Source organism: Castanea sativa, chromosome 8 (assembly GCF_040712315.1).
Source record: "Castanea sativa cultivar Marrone di Chiusa Pesio chromosome 8, ASM4071231v1".
Classification (NCBI taxonomy): domain Eukaryota; kingdom Viridiplantae; phylum Streptophyta; class Magnoliopsida; order Fagales; family Fagaceae; genus Castanea; species Castanea sativa.
This window is the reverse complement of record NC_134020.1, coordinates 20,282,960-20,303,441: the sequence shown is the minus strand read 5'-3', so window position 1 is coordinate 20,303,441 and position 20,482 is coordinate 20,282,960. Positions and strand designations below refer to the sequence as shown.

At 39.5% G+C, this 20,482-nt stretch overlaps 1 protein-coding gene across 1 annotated transcript; it reads right to left on the bottom strand.

Annotated features, from left to right (window-relative positions):
- Positions 1–11,004: 11,004 nt before the first annotated feature.
- On the bottom strand, positions 11,005–12,257 carry LOC142605980 (uncharacterized). The gene is made up of 2 exons (XM_075777405.1): positions 11,875–12,257; positions 11,005–11,791 (listed from the first exon to the last, which is right to left on the bottom strand). Exons 1-2 carry the CDS (start codon positions 12,255–12,257, stop codon positions 11,005–11,007), a joined length of 1,170 nt encoding a protein of 389 aa, XP_075633520.1.
- Positions 12,258–20,482: the final 8,225 nt, after the last annotated feature.

Genomic DNA, 20,482 nt, shown 5'->3' with positions numbered 1-20,482 from the left:
AATCTTTTTTTAAGGAGCCTGGAACAGGTATCACTGTCCAATTCACGTTTGACACGTAGATTGTTGTGTGTTTTGGCTCGTTTCTATTGGTTGGTACTGCTTGAAGAGTGTAGACTTGGCGATTTTTCCAATTTGGGCTTTTGTCTGAATTAGTGAGAAAATGGGCCAGTTTGGATGATGGGCCACCTTTAGCCTCTGAATCAGTATTCGCTACTGACCTGTGCTTCGGCTTATTGAGACAAGCATATCCTCCTCCTCCTCAACATAGTTGTCAAATAATAGCATCCTTTTGGCAAAATTTGTAAACTAATATAATATAATATATTAAAATAATAAAAGTTGAGCTTGGAAGTCATAGTTGTGTCAAGTGATTACACTAAATTGCAAAAAAAAAAATTTAATTTTTAAAAAAATAAATATAATTTTTTTGTACTTATCTTCTTTTCCTATAATTTCTAAATTGATAAAAATCTTAATTTGATTACAACCTGTGAGAGTCTTGTTTTCGGATAGTATCTAGGCCCAGGCTTAAATAAGGACCCCGAACCCTCTAGTTGTAGTTTAAAGGGACTGGGCTTGGTCTACCGCGGCTAAATGGGCCGTTTACAGACCAAGTGATGCACATGGCAAGACTCCTGCGATATACACACACTGGAAAGCGAGAATATATGTATTGATCAACAAGAAAACAGCAAAGGCAGACAAAAGTAATAAAGAAAAAAAAACAAGATAATTGTTCGGGATCCTCAAGTCAGTAAGAAATATGTCATTAGTTTTCTTAATTGTGGATTACAATGAGCCTACTAAGACGTAATACAAGGTTGAAATAAGTTCAAAAATTACAGACTTAGGTGACTCTCTAGGCCTCTAAGACTTGCAAAGTTTGAATCCTTTTGAATCCGAGCATCTACTGTAATGGTTGTTTCTAGGATACCGGGAGATATTTCCCTGTTTTCTATGAGTTTTACAAAGCTTTTTCTTAATGATTCTATGTGATTTGCTTCTTGCTAAATTGCCCTTCAATGTTGGCTGCTTCTTCCTTTTATAGTGCCACGTTAGGGTTCCGGGGTACCATTGATTCTTCTTCCTTGGCTCCCTAGGTACTAAAGCCCCCTGTTTGTCTCAGCCCTTTTGACAATTGATCATTTCCTTATTTTCCATAATTCTCTTCTTTTGGTGTCTTTTCATTCAAAAGTGTCTTACTGACCTTCTGTTCCGAGGTGCCTTTGGGGGAGCTAGACCTTTAACTTTGCTCTCTCTCCAAGCCTTTTTCTTTGTCTTCTCTTTTTGGGCTTACCCCCTTTTAGCCGCCCCTCCCCTTTTGTCATTTTTCCCAGTAAGCAGAGTCTTCTTCTGCCAATCCGAAGGTTTCCCCAGCCATGTCCTTTCGTGGATCTCTCTTTCTGGATTCCCTGAGGCATCGGCTTCTTACTCTTGAGTCGTTGCTCTCCAAGTCCTCAGGCTTTGTGCTGCATCACTAGGTGCTTCGAGAAGGACCCATCTATTTCTCATTTCGGGTGCCTTTTGATCATTTTTTAAGCTGTCTTAATTCTCCTTTAGCCATGCTGCACACCTAGAGGTCCCAGGCAGCCTCCGGCGTCCTAGCCTAGCTCCTTTTTTCCTCTGGTCTTTCTTTGTTTGTTTTTGTTTTTTTGTTTTTTTGTTGATCGGTCTGACTTCTTTTCCTTTTCCCTTTGTTTTATGGGCTCTAAGCCTTGCCTTTTCACGGATCTCGGGCCTCAGGCCCATCGTCATTCTTTCGTTTGTAAACCCGATTTTCTTTCCTCAATTCTTTTGCTCCCCATGGGTTGGCTCGATGTGCCATTTGTTTGGGCCTTTTATCATGATTTTTTAGACCTCAACATTTAGCCCCCCGAGCTCGTGGGTTGCCTGCGGCCCACGTGTGAGTAATGTAGAGTTTGGGTTTTCGTAAAACTTTCCTCTTTGTTACTTTGACCGTCTTTGGGTTCCCTCTTTCTTCTTTTAGGGTCCTAACTTATTGCTGACTTTGAGTATCCTGGTCTTCCTTGCACGTTGTACCTTCCTTCCTTTTCATACGGGATGTGGCAGTAAACAAAAAGAAGTGGGAAAAGAAAAAAAAACTTCCTCCCTCCACTTTTCTCGTTCCCTGTGACTCCCATTAATAACTGCTAATAAATTTCTTCCTTGAAATTAAATTTGGCAACTGGCGCGTCTTTCCATAAATTGTATTCCCTAACTGCTTTTGGTGCCATTATTGCGATTACTTCATTTTTTTTCCCCCCCATTCTCAAGCCTATCTCTTTCCTCTTAGTTAATTCGCCTTCCTGCCCTTCTCTTTTTTTTTTTTCATCCCCATGCTCTCCATTCTTCGACATCCCTATTTTCGGCACGCCCGTCGCTCCGATGGCTTCCTCTTCATCGCAAAAAAGGAAGGAGCGTACTCCTAGCCCTTCCGAAGGCGAGGGCTCCTATTGTTCTGCGCAGGAAGAGACTCAGGGAGTCACAGAACGTCCTGCCTTCCCTTTACGGGACCCTTGGTACACTTCTAGCTTATTCTTCCCTAGGGCGTCTTATGGTGAGGCCCCTCTATCTTCTCATGCCTGGGTATTCTCTGGTGAAGCCGGTTTTGCTAGTTCCGCTCAGGTACTAGACCCAAGAGAGATTTTAGATCTCCAGAATAGGTAGGGATCTCGTGAGGCGGTCCTTATTTTCTTCGATTTTTTCCCTAAGAGAATCTCTGGTTAGCCCATTTGGGTGGACAAAGAACTCTCTGATGGTGAGTTCATGAGTTGCCTGGAGCGCGCCAGGACCCTGAAGGCCGTGGCAATTTTTAGGAATCTTGAAGGTTTCAAGGATGCTAAGGGTCTCAAGCACTTGGTACGCCGTTGGTGCCCTTCCCTTCATACCTTCTTCTTTTCTGTTGGCGAGCTTACGATCACCTTGGAAGATGTGGTCAACAACTTCCTCCTTCCAGTGTTTAGAGATGAGAGTCCTTTTGTCATCAATCTTTCCGACGAGGATCTTGAGGTAAAAGACGGGTTATATGCCCATTTGGTGGGCGTGCTGCTTCTCCTGGTGGGAAACCGGCCAGAATGGGAAGATGGGTCATGAATCTTTCGCAGGAGAAAGATAAGGAAATCAGGCGAGCTGGGTTCCTTGTGCTCTGACTCAGCAAATTCTTGTTTAGTGAGTTCCTCGGGTATAGGGTTAAATCTGTTTTCTTCCCATTGTCGATCAGGATGGCTCAGGGTGCTAAGTATCCTCTAGCCCCTATGTTTTTGGGCCATGTTTATTCTCAACTGGATCTGCTTCATGGAGACAAGGTTAAAGACGACTCTTGCTATGCGATCACCTCATTCCTCCACTGTGCCATTCTCCAGGTATTTATGTGGGACCGTTCTTCGGCTACTTTAGCAAAGTATAGGAATTTGAAATTTGTAAAAGACAAGTTTGAGGGATCCCCTGATATAGTTAAAGGTCTATGTGGTAGTTCTACTAATAGTCACCGCATTGTCTTTCGTTGGGCTAGTTTGAAAGGTGGTGGTCTCAATCTGGTCGAATTATTTGATCAGGAAGGGCACTTGAAGTGGCGATCTCCCCGAGAGTACAGCCATGGGTTTGCATGTGATTCTGTATTAGCTTCCTTTCTTAATTCTCCAGGGACCACTTTTGACTTACGTCCTGGTGATGAAAGCAGCCTAGCCTATTTGGCCTGTGTTAGTCCTTCGTGGCTTCTAGTGCCCTCCCCAAGTGGCCCCAAGTATACCCACTACTCAGCACACTGGGTACTCCGGCAGTTTGGCTTTGATCAGGATATCCCCCTAGTGTTTAAGGATGTAGTACCTTCCCTCCATTCCTTGGACCCATTCCTGAGACCTCAGGCCTTCTCCTATTGGTCGCATAGAAGTGCTCAGTTTGTGGTGCCCAACTCTTAGAGGGGAATTTTTGCCTTTGGTGGTTTTGTTGGATATTGGAGAAGAGTACAAGAGTCCTTTGTTGACTATGTGGGTTTTGGAAAAATTGGGAGAGTTCCTAGCCCTACTATTCTTTATGTTCCGACATCCTATAGGTGCTTGTCCCTCCCTACTGCTGGTGTTGTTTCTGCTGCCGTAAGCAACAAGACAGGGTTTGCGAATAGAGTGCTTCCAGGGGTGGTTGGGTGTGCTATGCTCAGGATTTTCCGGAATAGTGGCCAGAAAGTGACCTCATTGTTGGTGCTTCCTCCGGAGTGCCAATTAAAATAGGGGTAGTAGAGGCAATTAGGGTTGCTACTCCTATAGGTAAAGGCAAAGAGAAAAAGATTAAGTAAGAGAAGGTCAAGTAGGCTGAACTTGAAGAAGGTGTGGGAGGTGTTGAGATTGGCTCTAACACCAAGAAGAGAAAGACTAAGAGGTCCCAAAAGTAGTTGGTAGTTTTTGAGGAACCTGAGAGAGTGAGTTCCCTTGCAGTGGGAAAAGAAGTTGGGCATTCTTTAGCCCCCAAGTCTCGAGTAAAGACTAAGGTAAAATCCTCTCTCTCAGGTTCCTGTGAGTTCTTTAGCCCAAGGTTCTTTGGGATCCTTTGATCTTGTACCCTAATCTCCTCTAGGACCCTCTGGGCGTACCCGAAGTAAATAAAAAACCACTGAAGGTTCTGTAGAGAGAGAAAGAAGGGCAAGGCCTCTTTCCTTCTTCTCTCTTTTATTTTCTTTTTATGGTGGTTTGTCATTGTTGTTGCAGTGCCTTTCTTTCTCTTTTAACTGATGTGTAACCATTTTCTTCCTTGCAGTCCAAGCGCAAGTTAGACTCCAAGAAAGGTAGGAGTCAATCATCTGGTGATGACATGGTATGTCCCTTTTCGTGCCTTTTTTTTTTCTTCTTTTTTTCTTTTTGTGTGGAACTGTACACTTATTCCTATATTTTGTAGGTGGAAGTGTCCCCTCCCGTGGCAGGCAGGACTTTGGAAGAAGTAGCGGTACTACTTCTTCTATTGATTTTCTAGGCTTGGAAGAGGAGGCCCCTGGTGGTGGTGTAACTGAGGAAACTGGGCAACTAATGCAGGATGCCTAATCTACCCCATCTGCTGCTTCTCTAGCTACTCGGGATCCTGAAGTCCCTCAGCCCCTTGCTTCCCAAGACCTCCAGCCTAGGCAGACTTCTAGTCCTGCCAAAACTGTGTTGCCTGGTCCTACGTTGAGTAAAGAACCTCGGGGGGCGCGTCTCCATCCGTTCAAATAGGTAAGCCCCACTCTTCTTTTATAAAACGCTTAACCTTGTCTACACATATATTTTGTTTAGACTTTCCTTCTTCTCTTCTCTTTGTTAGGTCAAACTAGTACTCGATCTGCCTCTGAGGCTGCTCCTTCTTTGGAATCAGAAGGTTCCGAAGGTGAGTGTTGATCTCCCTTTACTGTGCTTCCTTCTCCTTCCACCTTTTGTACTCTTCCTTTGCCATTTCCTCCTATGGTGAGGCCCCTAGTATCCTTTCCTTCTTTTAGCCTTTTTGCTAAGGTTTCCTCACCCTTTCTTCAACGTGCCTCATGTTCTTTCACAGTCCTCCAAGAAATCAGAGGAACAAGAGAAGGAAGTTCCACCACAAGAAACTGACACAGGTGCTCTCCCTTCTCTTTCTTTTTTTCTTTTTTTTTGCCTTCTCTTTTTTTATTTTTTTATTATTATGCCTCTTTCTTTCTTGGTTCTATTCTCCCTATTGAATTATGCCTGTTCTTGCACGTGTTGACAAAGGTGTTGGAGATCCTTAATTCATGGTTCCTGAGGCGGCTGCGGGATTTGCTCAGATTGCTGACTCTCAAGCAGGGACCCCTCAAACTGTCCAGAAGATTAAGAGTTCGCTAAGTGGAGATGTATTGATGGCGGAAGCTTCAGAAGCTGTTGCCTCAGACCTTGACCTGGGGCTCTCTGCCTTCCTGGCCCATTTTGATCTTCTAGAGTTTAACAATCTTCCTGCAAGCCATTTTCATCGTTTTGGGCCTTCCTATAACAACTTCCTGCGTTTCTCCGTGCTTGTAAAGGGTCTGCCGTTGCTAGAAGGGTTGCTCAAAGTCCATGGAGACTTTACTAGTGGCTTTAAGGGAGGTATGTTTCTAGGTAACATTCTAATGGAGCTGCTGTGTGTTGTGCCAATCTCTCTGAGGAATTCCTCCCTTAACTCCTTATCTAAAGAGAAGCTTTTGGAATGGAGGGGAGTGGTGCAGGATCTTTTAGAGGCGAAGTTCAAATTGTCCTTCCTGCTGAAGCCTTTGCGCTTACTTGCTCACATGCTATTCCAAAGGCGGGCTTCCAGGAGTATAGATGCTGAGATTGCTGCCGCCGAGGAGGCTCTAGCTCGTGCTCATAAGGTCCTGCAGGACTTGAAGACCAAAAGGCAAAGGGTTCTGCCTCCTTCAGCTGTTCTTGCCATTTCTCCAGACGTTTCTTTGCTGAACGGCCTCCTTCCTTAGCTCCTTCCTCCGTTCAGCTCGTTTAGATATATATTTTTTTGAAAGGAATGATTTGGGCTGTATAAGATTTACCTTTCTTAGACACTGTTTCTGGCTTTTCTTCCATTTTCTGTAATATGGATCTGCATTTGCACTGTCTTCTTCTTTCCCCCTTTTGTTTAGGACTACTTCTGCTTCATATGGATCCGTTTTCCTTTTTTTTTTAATGTATATTGTTTTTCGGTCTCTCTCATTATATATATATATATATATCGAGTCCTGGACCATGGTCCTTGCGAGTCTTATCGTAGGGGCTGGACTAGGTACCTTGGTGATTACTTTACTGCTCAGGTTCTGAATTGGGTACATTGGGTCCTTTCCCCCCCTCTTTGGGGAAGTCCCAAATCATGAACCAGGCAGGTTTTCTTTTGCCAAATAATGGGCTAGGTATCCCGGGTACTTATTATTTTTTTGGTACCCGTGGTCCTAGATCATATACTTTTGGACTAATTGTGATGTGGGTCCTAGATCGTATGCCAGAGTTTTTTTTTTTTTTGCATCGGTCCAGGTATCCTCCTCAAGTCTACCCATGTTTGGATTTTGACAGTATTTAGTTTGACTATAATTTAAAGGAAATAAAAGAGGCTTCATTGAATGAAATCATAGTTGCCAGTCTAGAAGAACACAGAAGAATTGTCAAAACAGTAAGAAACCCAGAGTGTTTTTTTTTTCTTATCATGGGTTCCTAGATAATGCTACTTAATCAAAATTCATGACAAAGTAAAAAAAAAAAAAGGAAGAATGAAAATACTTGGCAGACTGGAGAAAAAGAAAAAGGAAAAGGAAAGGAGATCCTAATGTACTGAGAGCTTTGTTTTCCTACACATAGTACTGTTTCAGCCATTTCCCATTTATGGGCTCTGTTAGGATTGTCCCATCTTCCTTTGTGAGGTAGTAATACCCACTACCATGGGCTTCCCTAATGATGTAGGATCCTTCCCACTTTGAGGCAAATTTAGGTCTTGGGAGGTTTCTTCTTACATGTTTTGCTGTCCTCAGTACCAACTGCCCCTCAATGAAGGCCCTTGGCCGTACTGCCTACGCGTACGCCCTAGTCATCCTTTGCTGATATTTCTGGCTTCTCCTCCTAGCCAGTTCTTTTTCTTCCTCTACCCCTTCTAGATCTGCTAGTCTCCTTTCATTGCTTGTGTCCTTGGTGTCCCCCTGGTTTTCTTCAAGTACTACTCTTGGTGTAGGGATGACTAACTCCATAGGACTAATGGCTTCTATCCCATAAACTAGGAAGAATGGTGAGAATCCTGTGGCTGTCTTTACGGAGCTCCTACATGCCTAGAGTACATCTATTAAGTGGTCACTCTATTTTCCCCCATACTCATGCTTCATTTTTTTAAGGGTTTTTAATATCACCCTATTAGTGGCCTCAGCCTGACCATTTCCCTATAGGTAGTATGGTGTAGACCTTCTATGCTTGATGTAGTACGCCTCAGTCAAGCTCTTCACATCCTTATTTATGAACAAGGTCCCATTGTCACTGATCAGCCTCTTGGGGATCCCGAACCTTGTAATAATGTGCTCTCGAATGAAGTTTGTCACGGCTGCTCCAGTGGCTTTTTTCAAAGGGATAGCTTCTACCCATTTTGTAAAATACTCGGTGGCTGCTAGGATCCATATGTAGCCATTAGAGGGAGGGTTTATGGGCCCTATGAGATCAACCCCCCAAGTGTGGAAAGGTCATGGTGTCATCATGTCCTATAGTACATTTGGGTGAGTATGAATTGCGTCTTCGAGTATTTGGCAGGCATGGCAAGTTTTGACTAGTTCCTCGGAGTCCCTTTTCATTGTTGGCCAATAGTACCCCAATAGTAGCAACTGCTTGTAAAGTCTTCTTTTTCCTGGGTAACTCCCAAAATCACTGGAATGGACTTTTCTGACTACTTCTCTGGCTTCCTTTGGTCCCAGGCATCTCAGGGGGTCCCCACTGTACCCCTTTTTGAATAAAATCCCATTTTGTAGAAAATATCTTATTACAAGTTTCTTGAGCCGGTGGGCTAATGTCCTGTTAGTGGGTAGGATCCCTTGAGCCAAGTAGTCCATGAATGGAATCCTCCAATTTTTTGTAATGAACACGGCATAACTCTTTTCCTTATCCATCGAGGGTAGGCATCTTTGGCACTTCTCCTGTATGGTTGCTGCTTCCTTGTTCATATTTGGCCAGTAGTACCCCATGCGTTGCATTCTTCTGTATAGACTAATCTTTTCTGCAACCCCACAGGTTTGGTTGTGTAGTTCTTCTAATCTCACCCTTCCTTCCTTTTCATTGATGCACTTGGATAGGATCCCTCTAGGCAGTCTCCTGTATAGTTCCCCTTCTATCATAGTGTAGTCTTTTAGCTCTTTGATACTCCCCTCATGTCCTGACCCTTTTATTTTCTCTTTAACCTCATTTCTCCAATCTTGTTGCTCTAGTTCCTCGGAGAACATCCTTCGGAGGACTTCTATGATGGAGTGTTCTTGCCTACTTACCCTTATCAAGGTGTTCTTCCCTTTAATAGACATTTGGGATCCCAAGGTGGCTAGTGCATCGGCGAACCTATTTTCACTCCTCTGAGTGTACTCGATGCTAAAGGTTTGAAACTCCTGCTCTAGCCTTTGCGCCCAGGTCCTGTAGGCTGCCAAACTCTATTCTCTTAATGTAAAATCGCCATTTACCTGAGAGACTACAAAATTGGAGTCTCCTAAAACTCTCATGTGCTTTACTCCTATAGCGAGTGCTATGGTTAACCTGATCAGATACGCCTTGTATTCAGCAGCGTTATTTGAACAGGAGAACCCGAGTTTGAAGGATAGGGTAGGGTGTCCCCATCTTCAAAACTTAATACAATTCCCAGTTCATTTGAGGTTGCCGTTGCTGACCCATCAAACCTTATCGTCCACTTCTTCCCTGGGAGCTCTATCACTGCCACCTCCCTTGGGATCTCTTCACTTAGTGAACATTCCTCACTCCCGGGGATCTGGGTTAGCAAGTTTGCTATGGCTTGGATTTTGACAGCCCTGGGAGTCCTAATGCCTATGTCGTACTGAGAGAGCAAAACCAACCATTGTGCTATCTTTCCTGTTAAGAGGGGCTGATGGAGGAGTGCCTTTATGGGGTGAGACTTAGTCACCAAAAGGATCTGATGGGCCGAGAAATATCATTTCAGCCTTTGGGACGCGTAGATAACCACAAGGCAGGCCTTCTCTATCCTGGGGTACCTGGTTTCAGCGTCCTTAAGTGTTTTGCTCACATAGTAAATGGGTTGCACATTCCTGCCGAATCTTCTTATGTTAGTAGGGCTCCTATCGCTTGGGAGTTCGATGCTAAGTACTACAGCAGGGGTCGCCCACGTACTGGTGCTTGGAGGGTGGGAAGGCAGTTCATGATTTGTTGGACCCTCCAGAATGCTTCCTGTTGCTCAGCTCCCCAGGTGAACTCAGTCCCCTTTTTCAACAGTTTGGATAAGCTACTTGTGATCGAAGCTAATCCTGGCACAAACCTTCTAATGTAGGAGACCCTCCCAAGGAAGCTTTTGAGCTCCCTTACCATTGTAGGCCTCTTCATTATGGCAATGGCCATGGCTTTTGCTGGATCCACACTTATCCCTTTGTGGTATACCAGGAACCCAAGGAATTTCCCAGCAGACACCTTGAAGGCACACTTCATGGGGTTCATGCGTAGTTTGTATTTCTTGCATCTTTCAAAAACTTGTTCAAGTACCTAGAGGTGTATTGTCCTAGTTTTTGACTTCACCATAATATCATCCACATAATCTTCCATTTCCGTGCATCATGTCATGGAAGATGGCCGTCATGGTTCGCTGGTATATGGCCCCCGCATTTTTGAGGCCAAAGGGCATCATAGTGTAATAAAAATTCCCAATTGGGGTCCTAAACGCTGTCTTTTTTGCATCTTTGGCAGCCATACGGATTTGGTTGTACCCACTATATCCATCCATAAATGAGAACATAGAGCTCCTTGTGGCTGAATCCACAAGGAGATCAATATTAGGCAAAGGGAACTCATCTTTTGGGCATGCCTTGTTTAGGTTGCGGAAGTCTACATAGCAATGGATTTGGCCATTCTTTTTCTTCACAGGTACTATGTTGGAAAGCCACTTGGGGTGTTGGATGGGTTTGACAAGTCCAGCTGCTAGCAGCTTCTTAACTTCTTGGGTTATTTGAGCTTCTACATCAGTGTGAAAGACCCTTGCTAGCTGGACCACTAGCTTAACTCCTGGATCCACATTGAGAGAATGAACCACCAATTCTGGATCTAGACCGGGCATCTCATCATAGGTCCATGCGAAAACATCTATGTACTTCTAGAGTAGGGCTACTAGTTGCTCCTTTTCTTGCGTTGTTAGCTGACTGCTGATGAAAACAGGCTTCGGGGATCCCAGCTTGGCTCCCAAGTTTATTTCTGTTAGCTCTTCTTCAGGCTAAATTTGGGCCTCCTGAATTAGTTCCTTGGGGGTTTCTTCTTGGGCGACCATACAATCTGGTGGTCCGGGACCTTCCTGCATAATGCATTCAGGCCCCGCGCATCTTCACAAACGATAAATCACCCTTCCTCCAGGTTCTTTCACTACAGCACATTTTCGGGATCCTGAGGAGCTGGGTTCCCTCTTTTGCCTTTTTCTCTCCAAGAGGTCTCTTAGATCATGGGTACTAGCTCCTTCTTCTTCTTCCAGGATAGGTGCTCCTGGGGTCCCTAGTGTGGGGCTCTCGTCATCCAGCTCCAACTCATCATAGAACATGGTTTCTACAAAATTCACCTCCCCTTGGCTGAAAGGATTAGGATTGGCAGGGATCCTTACGGGCTTCCCATTCAATCTCCCCTTAACACACTGATGGTACGTGAAGGGAATGAGGCGGTGCTTGTGTAGCCAGGGGCGTCCCAACAATACATGGTAGGACACCTCTGAATTAATCACATGAAATCTTGTCAGGGCCACTATAGGTCCTACCCTTAGAGCCAGCTGCACATATCTTTCAGTTGATTTTGCCGACCCTCCAAATCCTGTTATTTCCATGGGAGCTTCTAGGATCCTTCTACCAGTTAGGCCCACAGCTTCCAAGGTACTCAGAGCAATGAGATTAAGTGACGCCCCTGTGTCTACTAATGCCCTTCTGACTTGGACACCATTTATCGTGGCCATTAGGTAAAGGGGTCTACGATGGTCCGGATGCTCAACCTCCATGTCTTCGTCAGTGAAATTTATTGCGTAGTTGTCTCCAAATAAGCTCGACTGGCGTGCGACTTTGCTGTGAAACATTCCATTCCTGAATCTGCTGCTATGCTCATGAGGGACTCTGTGGCCACCCTTCTTGCTTCTGGTCCAAATCTAAGCTGGTTGAATAGCGATCTGAATTTTGGGTTCTTTTAGAGAGTCCTGACCGTGCTTGGGTGGAAGGACCCTTCAGGTTCTTTTGCTTCTGCTGGGTTCCCATGAATCACCACGGCCACCACCCATTTTCCTTTGTGGTTGGGTAGAGGGTTCCTTTGCACCTCAGGCTCCTTTTGAGTGAGTTCCAGGATTCCTTCCCTTAGCTTCTTGTGAAACAGTCTACGGAGAGTCCAGCAGTCTTTAGTGGAATGCTTGACATAATTATGAATTCTGCAAAATTTCCTCTCTTCTTCAGTCGGTGGTCTGGACATGGTAAATGGCCTAACCACTCCATCTCCAATCCATTTATCCAGGACTTGGTTCAATTCTTCTACGGTACATGGGATCACCGGTGGTTCCTTGAATATTTTCCCGCCAGGCTTCTTCCTTTTTTCTCCCACTAATGCTGTCATGGCCTAAGGTACTGGCACCCTCTTCGTTCTCATAGTCGCTATTCTTCTAGTTCTCTGTAGTAGGTCGGTGAATTGAGTTAGGCATAGATTTTCGAGATTAAGTCTGTAATCAAAGAGCATGTTGGATATGCAGGTCTCCATGAGCTCTTTTACTTCATGGTCTTCGTAGTGGTCTAGAGATACATCTTCAAATCTCTTAATGAACTGGACAGGGTCTTCCCCTGGCCTTTACCGTACCATTTGAAGGCTTTGGAATGTGATCTTGTCCTCCCCTGGGTAATACTTCGTGCAGAATCTCTCCATCATTTCATCCCAGGTCCTAACAGACCCGAGCTTCAGTGTGGTGTACCACGTGTAGGCTCTGTCTACTAGAGACTTAGCAAACTCCCTTGGGCACAATTTTCGGTCTCCTGCGTAGGGGCCCATAGTGTGTATAAACTTGCTCACGTGTTCCACAGCGCTTCCACTGTTTCCATCAAAAGGATGGAACTTCAAGGGTTCATATCCTTTGGGATATGGCTTACCAAGGAGCTCTAATGGGAATGGGGGATTCCAGGAAAATTTCTTGGGAATCCTTGAGAGCTTTTCCCTTTCCTACTCCAACAGGGCGCTAACATCTGCCAGCATCAATTATTAAGGGTTGGCTCCCCCTCCTACAGTTGACCCTCCTTCTAGTTGGGCTCTGTCCTGGTTGACTATAGGGGGAACATTGTCCCTTATTTCCTGTATCCTACCCTCTTTAAGGAGGTGAATCTCTTGCTGCAAATCCTTCAGCATTTCCGTCATTTGAGCCATGGGGTCTAGCTCCTGTCTTGCGTGCTTTTGTCCTGATACAACCTCCTGCTCTATCAGAGGCATCTCGTTCCTTTGTTTAGAGGCCACTTTGTTTTTTCCCACGGGTTCAGATGCTGCGGGTGGTACATTGGTACCTTTGCTGTTCCTTGCTCTTAGAGCCATGCTCTACGAAGGGATTGTTTCTTCACTCTTCTTTTCCCAGTCCCCAGTGGAGTCGCCAAAATGTAAGAGTCCTGTTTTCAGACAGTATCCAGGCCCAGGCTTAAACAAGGACCCCAAACCCTCTAGTTGTAGTTTAAAGGGGCTGGGCTTGGTCTACCGCGGCTAAATGGGCCGTTTACAGACCAAGTGATGCACAAGGCAAGACTCCTGTGATACACATACACTGGCAAGCGAGAATATATGTATTGATCAACAAGAAAACAACAAAGGTAGGCAAAAGTAATAAAGGAAAAAAAAAACAAGATAATTGTTCGGGATCCTCAAGTCAGTAAGAAATATTTCATTAGTTTTCTTAATTATGGATTACAATGAGCCCACTAAGACGTAATACAAGGTTCAAATAAGTTCAAAAATTATAGACTTAGGTGACTCTTTAGACCTCTAAGACTTGCAAAATTTGAATCCTTTTAAATCCGAGCATGTGCTGTAGTGGCTGTTTCTGGAATACTGGGAGATATTTCCCTATTTTCTCTGAGTTTTACAGAGCTTTTTCTTAATGATTCTATGTGATTTGCTTCTTGCTGAATTGCCCTTCAACGTTGGTTGCTTCTTCCTTTTATAGTGTCACGTTAGGGTTCTGGGGTACAATTGATTCTTCCCCCTTGGCTCCCTGGGTATTAGAGCCCCCTGTTTGTCTCAGCCCTTTTGACAATTGATCATTTCCTTATTTTCCATAGTTCTCTTCTTTTGGTGTCTTTTTCTTCAAAAGTGTCTTGCTGACCTTCTGTTCCGAGGTGCCTTTGGGGGAGCTAGACCTTTAACTTTGCTCTCTCTCCGAGCCTTTTTCTCTGTCTTCTCTTTTCGGGCTTATCCCCTTTTAGCCGACCCTCCCCTTTTATCATTTTTCTTAGTAAGCGGAGTCTTCTTTAGCCAATCCAAAGGTTTCCCCAGCCATTTCCTTTCGTGGATCTCTTTTTCTGGGTCCCTCGAGGCACTGACTTCTTTCTCCTAAGTCGTTGCTTTCCAAGTCCTCAGGCTTTGTGCTACATCGCTGGGTGCTTCGAGAAGGACCCATCTGTTTCTCATTCCTGGTGCCTTTTGATCCTTCTTTGAGCTATCTTAATCCTCCTTTAGTCATGCTGCACACCCAGAGGTCCCAGGCAGCCTCCAGCGTCCTAGCCCAGCTCCTTTTTTTCTCTGGTCTTTCTTTGTTTTTTTTTTTTTTGTTGATCGGGCTGGCTTCTTTTCCTTTTTCCCTTTGTTTTATGGGCTCTAAGCCTTGCCTTTTCATGGATCCAGGGCCTCAGGCCCATCATCCTTCTTTCGTTTGTAAGCTCGATTTTCTTTCCTCAATTCTTTTGCTCCCCATTGGTTGGCCCGATGTGCCATTTGTTTGGGCATTTTATCATGATTTTTTAGACCTCAACACAACCCAAACTCTTCATCTAGTTTTTATATTATTATAATTTATAATTTGATATAAAATTTTAATTTCTAATATTTTTTTATTAAAATTATATTACTTCGTGTAAAATAAAAATAAAAATAAAAATAAAAACAACAACACAGTACACGTAAAAAAACAAAAAAACAACAACAATTTTCATCTATTCCTTATTTTAAAATTTAAATTATATTAATTTGTGTTAAAAAAAAAAACATAATGCCTGTAAAAAAAAAGAAAAAAAGAAAAAAAAAGAAAGAGCAATGTATTCAATAGCAAAATATTCCTCTTCATAAGTGACTTTTTTTTTTAGATAATTATTGTTCATACAGATTTACCAAAAATATTTTTGGATAAAGTTATAAAAAATTGTAAATAAGATAATAAGTATTTAAGTTTAAAGTAAATACCTTTTTTTCTTCTCCAAAAAAAAAAAGTATCTATATACAATAAATGTTTGTTCTTCTAAAAAAAGAAATGTTTTTTTTTTGTTATAAAAGAAAAGTTTCCTTTTTTCCAAAAACAAAATGTTTTCTTTTTTCTTTCTATTCATATGACCTTTTTTTTTATTCCACTTTTTATGGGATTTATGATATAGCAACAAACAAATTGATTAGAAATCTCAATTCAATTGGATTTAAATTCTATATCAAATTAAACTCTACCCCTATATGATTGTGTGAGTGTGTATATATATATATATATCATTTTTGAAGTGAAGTTATTCCAATATGTGAGTGTCTAAATCCCATGATAGGTATGCATTCTTTTTTCATTATTATTTTTTCATTTTGTTTAAGTTATTTTTCTTTAACTTCAAAAAAAATTTTAAAAAAACTTCTCACATACGTTATAACCCAATCATAATATTAAACGTTTGTACTCATTTATTCTCTTTTACAATAAGTGGTTCAGATTTTAGTTACATACTCACACTTTTATTTCTCAGAGTGATAGAGAAAATAAACAAGTTTATTCTTTGTTCTTTTTCTAAATTTATATCTTAATTTATAATTTGTGTTAATTTCTTAATTTTAAATTCTGAATAAGTTTGATTATATTCTTTATATTGAATGTAAATTGTTGGTTATAGGTTTTTGGTTGTGTTATATTCTTCAAAAAAAACCAAAATTTTTTTTAAAATAAAAGAGTTTATATAAATTTGGCAACAAAGCTAAATAGATAAGCCTAAGAAATGTTTATTAATAATAGTTTTATCAATAACTTTTCATTAACGTGATTTAAAAAATAATTTAAATAGAGAGATAATTTATTAACATGATTTAAACTCTACTAAAACTTTTTTAAGGGATTGTTTAAAAAAATTTCAAAGTAATTTTCTAATTATTAACTACTATGCGTTAACTTCTAACTACCAAAACCCACAATTGAAATACTAATCTGTATGAGATACGACTTTCAAAGATTAATATCTTAGCTATTATATATTATACGTTGATTTTTTTTTTTTTTTTTTTTCAAAAGAAGCACTTCTTTCTTTCCCTGCAAAACAAATGAATTATAATAAGAATTAGCTAGACAGGGGTAAGACTACACCACCTCTTTTCTACAATAAATGTTAAATTCAGATCATTTTTCATGCATATACACACGCTACACAAAGGGATTACAACAAGAATTAGCTAGACAAGGGTAAGACTACACAACCTCTTTTTTACAGTAAATGTTAAATTCAAATCATTTTTATGTATATACACACACATGTTGCATGCAACGCACAAGACTTAAAATTTTCTAATTATTAACTACTATGCATTAACTTATAAATACCAAAACCCACAATTGAAATACTAATCTATATGAGATACCACTTCCAAATATTAATATCTTAGCTATTATATATTATACGCTGACATTTTTTTTTCTTCAAAAGAAGTGTTTCTCTCTCTCCCCACAAAATAAAGGGATTATAATAAGAATTAGCTAGGCAAGGGTAAGATTACACCACCTCTTTTCTACAATAAATGTTAAATTCAAATAATTTTTCATGCATATGCACACGCTATATAAAGGGATTATAACAAAAACTAGCTAAACAAGGATAAGACTCCACCGCCTCTTTTTTACAATAAATGTTAAATTTAGATAATTTTTCATGCATATACACACACATGTAGCGTGCAACGCACATGACTTAAACTTTAAGTTTAAACTTAAACTTGGTAGGGTGAAATCACTCAAGTTTTAGTGTCTTTTTCCATGCGTTCAAGGAAAAAAACTAAATTCTCATGTGAGTCTCTCTACTTCAAATTTTTAAATATTTAATAATTTAGATTGTTCTTAATTATTGAATTAAGGTTTCTACTTAAACATGATTTCAATTATTGTTTTGGATAGTTTTCACTATTAAATTCTAGGGTTTTCCATTTAAATATATGTGATTAATTGAGCCTTAAAGTTCAATGTGTTAGGGACATATTTATGTAATTGACTAATCCTTTAACAAAACGCACTTCACTTGTAATTGGGTAGATCTAGGATGGGTTTAGTACTTCAAGAAACAAGTGTTCAAGTTAAGTATTGAAGTCATGCAAGTCTGATCAAGAAACAAGTGAAGGAAGTGATGTTCATTAAAGCTCGATAGAAGTCTCGATATAATCCTTTCTATCGATATTTAATGTTGAAGCTTGATAGAAGCTCGACACAAACTATATCTGTCGAGAATTAAGAAATCAGGTTTTCCAAATTTGATTACACGCATATGCTTATGTATTTGTGTAGGGTTTCTTTGTCCACAACTCTAGACATATATAAGACTTATTTTAACGGTCGTTACATTATGCACAACATGTGCACAAACTTTGGAAAGAGATTACATGCATATTGTGACCTAGTTCATTATTCTCTCTGTAGAAACTACTGCGCCTTTACGCCGAGGGTTTTGTGACCAAGGAGTATCCTGATCTTTATTGTTGATGAACTGAAGAAATTTGCAGCCAACAATCTTCTTCAAGTTGGTGAGTTAGTCATGTACTAGGATCCATGCATCATTGGTTAGTCACGTATTGGGATTAGTGCATTGAACGGAGAGATTGCTGCTACAATACAAGTCCAATTAGGTATTGGGGTAAGGGTTCAACTGTAGGTTGGTATTTCGGATAGGCTATAGGGTTTGGTAAGATTCATTATACTTGTAACCGCTTGTGTTTGATAATAGTGGATCTCGGGAGTGATGACCTTAAATTCACTCGGTTGGTTTTTGCTTCAATGGTTTTCCCCATTCGTAAATAAATCACTTGTGTCAAATTTATTTTCCGCTGCATTTAGTTATTTAGTGATTTGTTTGTGCTACCGCGCTATTGCATGTAATTTGACTAATTAATTAATTAGGGTAATTAATTAATTTGCAAGGGGTCAATTCATTTTAATCCAACACAATGTATTATTGAAAATCATTATATATATATATATATGCATTTTACGATATCTTAGTCTTACTCAACATGCATTCATTATGTAACTTAAAAGTAAAATATTCATTTATTTTTATTATTTATTTTAAATATATTAATGAAATAATTATTTACATATGAATTTTGATTAAGCCGTGTTTCGTACGGGCATAATGCTAGTCTTTTTAATATTAATGGTTTAAATTGATACCATTTTACTCATTTGTCAATCTAGATGGAAGATATTCCACCAAACGTCGTATTTATAGCTGATCTTGTCAGTCTTTAATAATAAAATGATTAGTCTTTCTTCTAAAAAAAAAAAAAATTGATACCATTTTAAAGTTATTAATGGGTGTAGTTTTTTTTACTATTATTTTTAAAAAAAAAACATGATTTCAGTTAACTTGACCAAAATTTAAGAAACAACACTTAAAATCGTGTTTTGGAAACATGATTTTAAATAAAATGCTACATTTTCAAATAGTTTCAAAACAATATTAAGTTAAATAATAATAATAACAATAATCTAGAATCATACCCTTGTGATGCATAACTTAATTAAGAATCAAATGTAAACTAATTTAAAAAAAAATCAATAACATGTTTAAAATTTATTAATAAAATTTATTGTAAAATTAAAGAACAAAAATTATTTAAGATACTTCATGAATGCACATTTTTTTTGTTGCTATTAGATGAAATGGAAAGAAAAATAAAAGAATATTTATTTTTAATATCTTTTTTTTTTACCCTTCCAAGTGATTTTTCCTCATAAATGTCACATATTTTAGGGAGAAAATTCAATTAGGCTTCTTTTTTTTTCTAGGAGAAGATATTAAGGGGGGGGGGGGGGGGGAATATTAAAATTGTTTCTTTTTTTAATGATTTTTTTCCTTTAGAATAGAATCCAAAGTAGTGTATTACGAGTTTTTGACTTAGCTAGTTCTTGTATTAAAGTATGACTATGTGCTTATAAAATAAAATAGGGTAAATTACAAAGTTGGTCCTATCCTTTGTACCATATGTCAATTTGTTCTCTAACATTTCGGTATTGTGTCAATTTGGTCACTACTGTTAAGTGTTGGACGGAAATTGTTGAGGTATTTAAGTAAACCATTTTATGGGGTTAATTTTATAATTAATATTACTAAGGGAGTTCTTTGAAAATAATGTTAAAACCCTAGCTATTTATAAGCTAAATAAGTTAGCGAATAACTATTGATATTTTAGAGAGAGAGAGAGAGAGAGAGAGAGAGTTACTCAAGATATTCAAGTAGAAGATATCTAAGGTAAGAGCCTAAAAAATCTCATCCTTTATCAAATCTAAATTTTATACAAAATTAGAAAATTTTATGTGGGTATTTTGGCCAGTAGTGTAACTATCTAAATATCTTATTGAGTTTTATGATGCAAAGGGAATTGGGTGTTATATCTTCATTTTCTTAGTAATATAATTCTTCTCTTTGATGTCCACTATAGCGTTTAATTGTGATAGAAACTACGGGTTTTTGTGCTTGATGTGTCAAGATTCTTACAAGCATTGACTTGCAAACTTTTCTTTAAGAACTGGTCTACTAATAGTCTACTAGTCTAGGCTATAAGATCTAAGAGCATTCACAGTTAGGGAGCTAAAAAATTTAGCTTTTAACAACTTAAAAACTTACTTTATCTATTTTAATAACGCACTTTAAAATGCACCCAACACCAAAACTTCTATTTTAACATACACCATATTAAAATAATATAAACAAACTAATAAAATAAATATAATAAACCATAACTTACAGCCACTATCTTCCTCAACAGCCCACCGCCAGCATCAACCACAACCTACAAACACCCACCCCAATCCAATGGCGGCTCCAGGAATAGTTTCCAAAGTGGTCATTAAAAAACTTAAATTATATAAAATTTAATAAAAATAGAATTTCATATATTGACATAATAAAAAAAAAAAAAACACATTCACATGTGCACAAAGACATAAAGTTTCACAATTTTCTAATTTTGAAATCTTTGCATGATAGTCTTATTATCAATGCTGCAAATTACATCTTTTTCAAAATTTAGTTCCATAAAAATTTTCATGGGTTTTTTCTTTTTGTTTGTAAGGACCTAATAATATTGTTAAGAAGATCAAAGTTTAAAGAAAAGTTTGACTACAAACTAAGCTGTAGCCTAAGGCTACAACTCTCACTAAACAAATTAACATGGTTACATATTTTGAAAATTTAAATGTTAAATTGTATGTGTAAGTGCACAATTGCACCTGGACCCAAAGATTATTATGGGCTCAGACCCAATGAGCCTTAAACAATGAAATTTGTAGAGTGTGGGCTTAAAATTTAGATTAAAAATACTGAGAACTTGATAACAGGCTATAGGGTGCAAACACTTGTAAACAATGA